At 45.0% G+C, this 10,252-nt stretch overlaps 1 protein-coding gene across 1 annotated transcript in view; it reads left to right on the top strand.

The window, feature by feature from the left end:
* Window positions 1–26: 26 nt before the first annotated feature.
* LOC119437659 (STING ER exit protein-like) overlaps window positions 27–10,252 on the top strand; it is a 32,693-nt gene continuing 22,467 nt past the window's right edge. Inside the window, exons 1-3 of the mRNA XM_037704653.2 lie at window positions 27–247; window positions 6,158–6,272; window positions 8,876–8,917. Coding sequence (XP_037560581.1) covers window positions 127–247; window positions 6,158–6,272; window positions 8,876–8,917 — 278 coding nt within the window. The 5' untranslated portion in view covers window positions 27–126. The remainder of the gene's footprint in view (window positions 248–6,157; window positions 6,273–8,875; window positions 8,918–10,252) is intronic.

Here is a 10,252-nt window from a genome sequence, read left to right as displayed (position 1 = left end):
TCGCGCTTTGCAAATGCGGTGCTGCACTTGTTATTATGGCGGCCTTCATGGCGGTGCTGTACGTTGCTGCGCGATAGAGACGAAACATTTATTTCATTTTTATTGCCTCCGCGCTGCCGTGTCGCTATGCCAAAAGTAGTGTCGAGAAGCATCGTTTGTTCTGATACAAAAGATCAAGAAGAATACAATGAAGAGAAGCCGCTTAACGTTTATTACTGCATCTGCGGTAGTATGGCCATGATTCTTGGTACGTGCCTGCGATCGCGTTACTGCCTGTAACTCTTTGTGATTTCAGGCTGAAGATGTTAAGTACTGTTACTCTTGCCGTGTCGGCTCTTTGTGGACCAGTTTTCAGTAACGGTGGTTACTGTATCTGCCGGCCACGTGCTTTCGAGTTATGGGGAGCATTCTTGCATCGAGTGGGAAGAGGGGAATGTAAACGCGTTGTGTACGTATATTTCTGAGGGACGCAAATTTTGATAGCAGCGACCTGGCCTATCTGAACATGATCCTGCTGTTAAAATCTCACGCCTCTGAAATTGAGCTTGTGCGAATTGTACGTCGATGTAGTGTGTTTTGGGCATGAGTGGTAACGAAACCTTTGAAAAACGCAAAGTGTTTACTGAAGATAAATCGCTAAAAAAAAAAAAAAAAAAAAAAGTTCATCAGTGAGTCCTGAACTCTGAGAGGTTTTCGTAGCTTTGGTCAGAATTGCGGAGTATTTCTACGCTGGCTTTGGTCGACTTTTGCAGCTTAATGAGCCTCCAAGCACTCAACAGTTAACTAGCGAATTTGAATTCAGTACCTTGTGTGTGTGTGTATTAGCGTGCATTTTCTTTTATTGTTTGTGATGGAATGCATGGTTACTTGTTATTGCATGGTCAGATACAAGAGCATGGCAATAGGTTCTCTTTATGCAAAGTAACAAGCTTTCTTAAGCATGAAAAAAAAAAGCTTGTCGACTGCCAAATTCTATCAGTTTTGCCTGGTGTCTATGTTAACATCTTTGTTCGCACCCGTTTGTTGATGCAGTTCATCAACCAGTCATAACACTGCGTATTGCCATTGAGAAAACTATTTGTACTAGAAAGACTGATAACTGACAAAAACTGCATGCAAATTGTAGCACAAAAGAAAAAGTTCTGGCCTAATGGTGTATAAATTGAGCATGAAAGCAAAAATTGCAGCGAAAAGTTCTAATTCCTAAATTCAGAAAACAGAACTATCTTTGCAAAACTTAGAGAAACAGTGACTATCTTGTTCTGTAGCAACCAGGGGTGCCACCGTGATTTTTTCTGTTGGCGGGGTAGAATATGTTGCATTTTTGTTGAGAGTGCAGGAAGGCACACTTCATGGTGGTAAGAAGGTAGAGGGGCAATGGGAAGGTGTCTGAAGGAAATTGGGGAAGAGGGAGGGCGTAGCTCTACAGTCCCCCCCCCCCCCCCGTTGAGCTGCCCCTGGTGCTGTCTGCACTCCAATGGGGGTGGAATGCAAAAATTTCGTGTGCCATGCTTTGGGTGCCCACTAAAGAACCCAAGGTGGCTGAAATTCATACTGAGACTTCGACTACGACGTCCTTCATAGCCCTCTGTGCAGCTTCGAGAGGTTCAACCCCATAATTAATTTTATGATGCACGTGTGTATTGTTACTCTTCCAGTGTGATTAGCACGGAGCGTGCGAACAAGAAAAAGTGGCCTGAGGACAAGACAAGAAGGAGCCACTCAAAGGAGCACTGAATAGCAACCACAGCATTTATTGCTTGTCTGCTCCTTATATACTTATTAAAGTGCACACACAACAAGCACGAGGAATAACATACGCTTAAAATCATATGACTGCCCTCGACTTCAAGGTGAAAGATATGACGACTCTTATCGTACAGGTTCAGCGATTGCATGCTTACACAGTCATTGCCCCTTTGCAAAATCGTGCACGTTTCCCATATCGCTTAATTCTTTTTGCTGCCCATATCTTTTCTTGGAACGGCAATACTCAAACTCTGGTGCACAGCGGCAGCCTTTGCAGTGGCTAGCTATACTTCATTTCATACATAGCAGGCAATGGTAGAAAAAGACAGTGCTCACTGCTCACATTCGCAACCTAAAAATAGTGTGTCACGCATGAAAGAAAGATAAATGTACGCGTTATGTAAGTAGATCTAACATTGTCGAATACATTTATGATGCAAAGTAGGATGTAATTGTTACATTGAAGCCCTTCACAGATCTGAGCCAATGTACGACTGAGCGAGCGGATTGGCTCATTTTTAAGACCTGCGGGCACAGTGCATCGCTTGTGCTCGCAATCGAAGCCTAGCATGTCACATACTGGAAGCATCGAGGTTCACCAATAATGTGCGATCTGACAAAACATGACATCCACAAGTTGTTGTAATATATGACGTAGTTATTTTGTAGAAAGCGATGCAAATAAAAAACAGCTGCACTGCTGATTGCATCGAATGAGACTTCTGTGACCGCACTGTTTATGTAACTTCGGCAGCATTGCCTGCTAAGTGCGAAACGAAGTACAAGAGTGGCCAACGTGTGTTACCTTCAATGAATATGCATGTTCACTCACAAACGCTCCCTGATACATCTACCTTTTTGTTCTTTATAACGGCATCCACATGATAACGGGGTATCTTAAACAACTGCACTCTTCCATTCTACATAATTGTTTGTTTTTCTTGACGCAATTTACATTTTTGTGTCTCTTACTGTTTACCTTCCTGAACAGAGCTACTGCATTCTCGCCTTTGGGGCCATTTTTCTTAGGTTGTGCGCTACTTTGTGAGTGTACAATGTTACCAAAATCTTAAGCTTCTTTTTCTCTGGTGAAAGTATTTCTCGATTACTATTCTTCCTTAATTCAGCCAACAAAGTTTCTTGAACACTTGTGTGACGGCACTTGTTATAAGACAAACCGGTAGATGTATCAATGAGTGCTTATGTGAACAGGCATATGTATTGGAGGCTTTGCATGGTATTCACTTAGCTGGCCACTCACTACAAGGGATTGCGGCTGCTTCATATCAGAGTTTAAATACTGCCGTGGCACGAAAAAAAGATGCAGGGAACAAAAAGAATATGAGATACGCAAAGCGTGCACGATTTTGTAAAGGGATGATAAATCTAAGTTTGCCATCACCGAACCTGCACAAAAAAGAGTTGTCATATATTTAATGTTGAAGTCGACATTACGGATATGATTGTAAGTGTATATTTGGTTTTGGTGGAGTTTTTTTTTTTCGGTATTTTTTGTGCTTTCACGTGCATATCAGGAGCGGACAAGAAGTAAACACAGTGGTTGCTAGTCAGCGCTTTTTTGTGCAGGTTCATTCACCCTGTGTCCTGTCTCCGCTGTTTTTTGTTCTTAGCAAGCCATGTGTCAAGCAGCCCACGTAAACACCATCTTGCGGTTGTGCTATTATGCCATGCTTACCTAAAAAAAACATGCCCAATTTCTCTGCCTCCCAGAGTTTATCAATGTGTGCAATACTGCCATCACATTATGACTGCCTGGCTGTCTATCGAACTTGGCACTCCCATCCTGCACATCAGCATCAATATTGAAGGCAGTGCAAGCAGTGATCGTTGTTCCTCTTAAGGGGTCAATGTTTCAAGTATCCAACATGGGACAAGAACTTGCAGACCAGGATGTTGATGTTGTGTTTCAAAATTTTTGTAGCATGTGTGCCAGAGTGGCTGTGGGATTGCATCGTTTTGCTGTCAAACGTCTCGCGTAAGCAGAGCCCTTAGATATCAATTTTGGGTAGATTTCATGGCTCGCAAGATGTGCTCATAAGCTTGCTGTAGCACAGTTCTAGAACAAAGGTGTGAAGGCCCATCACTGGGTTTCTTTGCACGCCATGATCTACACAGCTACGAGGGTCGGACTGGTGTTCAGTTTGTTAAGAAAGCTGGAGGTCGTGCGGGATCAAGAGTGAGAAGTAGAGAGTGGCACTGTCTTGCACCCCATTGGTTTTTTGTCTCCTCGAAACAGAGCAATGGCCAACTAATCTACTCATTAATCTGAAACGTGCACACACAACAGAAAAGTAAAGCATGTTGTCACTTTGGTAGGGGGGATGTAACTCACCACTAAGGTGGAAAGAGAGCTGTTCAAGTTTGTACTGGTTCATGGTTAAAACTAACAGTTCAGCGATGACGTGGGTGAGTGGCACAGCATAAATGCTCGCTGATAGTCGGCGTCTATGTTGTGCCGCTCATTTTCGTCGCACTATTGGTTTTAACCATTACCTTATCAGCGGTGCTCTCATCGGTATGTAAGGTCAAATCAAGTGGGCTTTTGGAATGCTGTACGTGTGAATGGCGTCTCGTGTTGCAAGGAGCATGAGGCGCGTGTTCAACTAGCACACTCGGACCAGTTGAACATGTCTGCATTCTGTAGGTTGTCCTGCGCATAGAAAAAGAGAAAGCCTTGTTTAAGTGCCTGGACCAGAGCTTTGGTCAATAGATGGTGTTGATGCCTGCTTCAAGCACCAAATAATTTGGTCTGCTGAAAAATTCAAACACATTTTCTTCATCTTCACTGTTGTAACAAACAGACGACAGCAGGACAACTTGAAAATGTTCATTCGCGGTTTGATTTTATCCACACGTGTGTGCTGTGCGCCTCAACTCAGTGAAGTGTTTCAGCGGGAACAAAATCCATTATACTGTGTCCAGTGTAGTTGAAGAAGAATATCCGTTTCATAAATTTTTGTATGCAAACCATTGCTGTCAAAAATGGGAAGAGAACCCTCTACATGCTACGTGAGGAAGCACTGGTGTGACCTGCGCCCACCCAGACAGCAGTTTTTTTCTGGTATACCTCACTCATATTAACAGGTCTTGCAGCACAGTTCTAAATAGAAGTTTCTTAAAATGTATGCGACATGTTTTAGACATAATTTTCATTGGCGCCTGTGATAGTGAGCCATCTTGGTGTGCGAATCTCTCGTGGGTTATCGGAACATGATTGATAAAGTATTGGAGGTGGGCGATTGAGCCAGTTCTGCTAGGTCAGATGTTGTCGACTGGGAATGATTGGTTGGTGTGTGGAGTTTGGGAACATAAAGCAGCACAAAGGCCGTGAAAGAAGCTGTAGTGATCTATCCGAATGAATTTTTTTACCACCTGGGGCTTTTAAAACTTACACCCAAAACGTGGTACATGAGTGTTCTTGTGCAGCCACACTCACATAGGAGCTGCGGTGGCCAAGAGTCAAACCTGCAAGCAGCAGAACACCACAGCCACTGAGCTACCAGGACAGGTTTGGGAGAGAATGTGGATGCAGGTAGGCAGGGGGGGACCAATCTCTTAGTGTGTGCTGGTTTTTTGGGTAGCCATTGCAGTGAAGGCATATCAAGTTCCCATGGGCGTAGTGTGCAGTTGCGAGACGGTAGGTTTGAGCTAAGTGTTGGTTTATAGCGTGCAAACGGGATCGGCGTACACACCAGCTGAGGCATCAAGCACTGGGCGAGCTCTGTTATGTGCAGGATGCAACGAAATTGTCAGTGCAGAACATTTCATTTGATCCTGCTGGCACTTCACTTTCCTTGATGTGTTGCAACGAGGAGGCTTTCCGCATGCATGTGAGCAGCAGGTAGTGTTCCCTGGAGTTCGAAAGGGAACACTACCTTCTATTTGCATTTATGTGTGACACTGATCTGATGGAAACATGGTAACCTGTTTCTGAATGAAGTATAGCAATTGACGGCCTAGACTGCCAAGCTAACTCCGCCTCAGCAAACACCTTAAGATCAGGCAGAGGGCTTTGTCTTCTTGAGTTCAGGCTACATGAGTGGTTCCGGTAGGGTTCAATCATGGTGGCACAGTTGTCTCAGTGGGATGAGCCCGTACTGCTCAGAAATGTTGCGTCATGGTTGGACATGTCAACCTGTTTTAAGTGCGCGCAAGTTAGAGTGACTGCTTTATATGCCTCGTAGAATTTGAAGGTAGCCTTTCTGGCTGCATCTTTCAGCAGTAAACTTTGTTGGGTGTTTTTGGTTTGTCAGTATATGCCTCGTAGAATTTGAAGGTAGCCTTTCTGGCTGCATCTTTCAGCAGTAAACTTTGTTGGCTGTTTTTGGTCTGTCAATTTGCTTTTGGCCCACTTACCTCTTTGTTGCCCGTGGGTTTGCTCTCTCAGACTGTGCTATCGAGAAGTTGCCCCTGCGTCCCAGGGACGGAGCCAGGGTCATTGATGGTGCCAAGCATGCTCACAAGCTGTCGTTCAGTCCTGACGAAGTGGTGCATATCAAAAGGTGAGGCTTGCACTGTGTGTGGTAAGGAAATTAAATAGCCTCATTCCCATAGCAGTTAATGGCTATGAGTAAGCTTATTTTGGACATTCAAAATAAACTCACTACCAAAAAACACGCAGCTACCCGTGCAAGCCATTGACTCGTCATTATGTGACTACTTCACAAAAAGTGCAGGGTCTTGTAGCTCTCTATGGCCCACTAGTGATCATTAGCCCCACCTTGTCACATGCACATCTTTTCACGCCTATGTATTGCTTTTATTAGACAGTTTTAGTTTAGTGTGGTTACCGGAATAGCGGGATCGGAGTGCGCATGCGCAGAACGCTAACCGACCCATACCGTTTACCGTGCGCACGCTATTTCTCAGAGTTAACGTTACCATATTAGCGGGTTTACGTAGTGTACGTAAAACATGGCGGCGGTCCCGGCCGCCCGCTTCGAACTGAATTTGGCGTTGTTTTTGTAGAATTCACTTCGTTCGTAGCAAATGACTGCGTAAACGGCTTTTGCTTAGTCTCATGTCGCTTCGCCGAGAGAGTGTTATGGCTAATCTTGAGAAATTTTCGAGATCACTTCTCGTTTCGTACGCGCCTAAGCCTAACGAGAGAAATTTTTTCTTAAAGCCCCTGTATATAAAAAGTAGCGCCATCCACTTCCCTCCTCCTCCGTTCCACTATCACGCTCGGCGCGACCAGCGCGATCGAGGCGCGATATCGACAGTGGCGCCGCCTGCGTCGGGCCTGCCGTGGCAGACGACAGCTAACGCGCTACCAGAGGAAATCCGAGGAAAACTTCGATCGCGCCCTGCGGAGACGTTTTTGAGGCGCGATTTTGCTTCGTCAGTCAGTAACTGGTCTTAATAATGCCGTTTTGGAAGTAGCAACACGACGATGCGAGACGGCGCAAATATCAAGTGTGCAGCAAGCGTTTGCGCACGCCGGATGGTAAACAAAAAAAGCCTTTTGCCCTCGCCTTGTCGGTCGCGGCAACTTGAGGCGCAGCAGCATGCCATCACAACGAAGTTCTTGTCCCTAACACGTTTGATCCGTTTGTGCGTACAGCACTTTCGTCGCACAGGCCCGAGAATGGCAGTCGGAGCGCGCTGGAAAGAAAAAAATATACAAAAGCGCGACGCGAACTTCCACGTGACACGGATTGGCCAATGGGGGAGCGGAGGAGGCTGGGGCGACAGGAGGCGGCTAAGAGAGGGCGAGGAGGAAGCGCCGGGGTGAGCGCGGTGGCGGCAAGATCTAAGAATGGCGCTACTTTTATAAATATAGGAGCTTTGATTTTTTCTGAGATCCGAGCGCCATCTGTCGCTAAAGTCGGGAGATAGGCGCGACGACGGCATATGGCCTCTGAGATTGAGGATTTCGGAGGCTATGGTAGACAGCTTGTACTGCTTGTCTGTTTCGTTGCAGATCGACGGACATGTGAAGTAAAAATACAACACGCTCCTGGCTTCCATTGCGCTGCCTATCGCACTCTCCGGACGCACACACACATAGAATTAGGTGCCCTGTGTATGCGAAATTCAAAGCGTAATGGAATTGTGTCCCGCACGTAAACTACGCTATCACGCTATACTAAAACTCTCTTTCTGCAAAGTTCGTTTGCGGAACGGTAACGCTATTTCTCTTAACCCCGCTATTACGCTAACGTTAAACTAAACCTGTCTATTTACACGAACCCGGCATTAGCGGGTTGAGTCAGAAGTTGGGCCTATAAAGCCCAACTCGACAGCGTTTATGTGAACTCGTTCCAGTCTGGCCAAGGTGGGCAGCAGCAACCTGCGTCAAATTGAGATAAGACTACATGAGGGGCACGGTCAGTTCTTTGTTGCTGGCTGCAAGCCCCACACCCAACCCATTTCACGCTTGCACACACCTTCCAGGTGTGTTGGGGTGGCTCGGCTCATCTCAACGCTCACCCAGGCTGACGAGCCGACTCAGTCCACATTTGTCTTCTTGTAAACGCCAGATTGTCTGGTCTGCCTCATAAGAGTTTCCTATAAAAATTGCTAGAGGGAAATCTGGCACTGCGATTGTTCAGCTATCATTGGAATGATGGGTTGTTTGTGGATTTGCCTCATCTTTGTGCTTGTAGTTTCAGATGTTCTTGCAACATTATTTATACTATGTTTTGTCTGGGTATTTTTCCAAGTACATAATCATGGTTTTCTAAACACAGCAAGGCAATAAGTATCTGCGCACACATGTAATCGTAGCAAATTGTCTGATCTACAAAGCAATATTTTGTTGAAAATGATGCAGTCACCAAAGCCATTTGAGGCCAGAAAGTCGTGAAGTGTAGGTAAATCCATGTATTACCCTTCATTGTCATGCTGGCTGACATGATGTACGGGCACAGTTCCCGTATAGACACTAATGTTGGAGTTCCCTCTATAGTAATTTTTGTAGGAAACTGTGGTTTGCCTCACCTGTTCATGCATTCCTTCAAAAGCTGTCGTGGTACATGTGTTCCCTTTCTTTATTTCTTATTCATTCAATTATTATTTTATGAAGCAAGGCTTTTTGTAGTTATTGCCACTGAGGTGTATTGAAAAAAACATAATAAATTCATTGTGGTATTCTTCATTGCAGGCCAGAAGGAATTGAGAGACAGCACCGGAAAAAATGCCGAAAGTAAGTGTTCTTAGAAAAAAAAAAAACAAGAGAGAAAAATGATTTAAACATCATTTACATATTATAGCTTTAACAGAGCATATTGTGTGATTAGTATTGTGTCTGGCAAAATGTTCTTAGGTGCACCGATTGTGAAATCACATCTGTGGTGCAGACCGATACCAGTGCCACACGGGCACAGAAAATAACATTTACTTGCTAATGCCTTAAATTTTAATGCCATTTGCGTGATGTCACACGGACAAACCTAATGCCATTTGCCTTAATGTCATTTGTTATCTAATGCATTGAGCAGAACTCATTTCACTGAAAAATGCATACCCTAGACTTCGTAGCCTGCGCAGTGCAGTATAATTGTATTTGAAACAGTCTCTACCTTGTAAAAAATAATTTATACCTAACTTTCAACTACAACGCTCCTGCAAGGAGTTGTACTTGGTGAACTTCCTTAAGTGAGGGTTGGAACAGCTTCGATGAGCTAAGCACCATTTTGATTTTGTGCTTCGGATTTGACTTGGAATGGCCGAAGGTGCTGTAGTCTGTTGCATTGTTGTAAAAGACGGGAACAAATTCAAGCTAACGGCACTATAGTATGCTTGCTTTTTTGATTGACCATTTATGAAGGTGCAAAGTAAACTTGTAATTGCGTATTTACTTTCTAATAATGCTTGCTTCAGAAGATGCTATCATTGACTTCACCGCATCAAATGTCTATAAATTTGGACATGTGGCAGCTCCACCAAAAAAAAAAGTGTCGTTAGGGAACTTAAGGCATTAATGAATGAATGTCATTTTTTATGCCTGTGTGGCACGAGTATGAAAGGAGTAAGCTCTGTGCTGCATGACTATACAGTGGAATCTCGATGATACGATCACGGCTAATACGAATTTCCAGATGATACGAATTTTTCTGCGGTCCCGGCCGAGCCCCATTACTTTGCAACGTGCTAGAGAACGGTTGTTACGAATCGATTTTCGACCCGGGTCGGTTGATACGAATAAACGCCGCCCCACTGATGGCCGCGAAAGAGAACAGCGCGCAGTCACGCGCTTTCCCTTTCTCTTTTGGTGCGGCGGCGGAGACGTGGCGCCGGACAGCGCGGAAGCCGCGATTGGGCGCGAGGAGTTTGAAGCGGTGGCGCTTTTGTTGCTTTTGTGCTTTTCTTCACGTCTGTTCGCTCACTGCGGCCGCCGCAGCAAGCGAAGGTTCGTGCGGTCTATCGCTTCAACGGAAACTGAGCAGCGTAAGCACAGCGCATACAAAGGTGAAAGCCGTGTGGAGATCACTTTCAAGATATGGTGCACGCAACAACACCAACAGCCGCACAGGCGCAG

This window comes from Dermacentor silvarum, chromosome 1, assembly GCF_013339745.2.
Source record: "Dermacentor silvarum isolate Dsil-2018 chromosome 1, BIME_Dsil_1.4, whole genome shotgun sequence".
In the NCBI taxonomy this organism is placed as follows: domain Eukaryota; kingdom Metazoa; phylum Arthropoda; class Arachnida; order Ixodida; family Ixodidae; genus Dermacentor; species Dermacentor silvarum.
The sequence above is the reverse complement of the archived record's forward strand: the minus strand, read 5'-3'. Positions and strand labels throughout refer to the sequence as shown.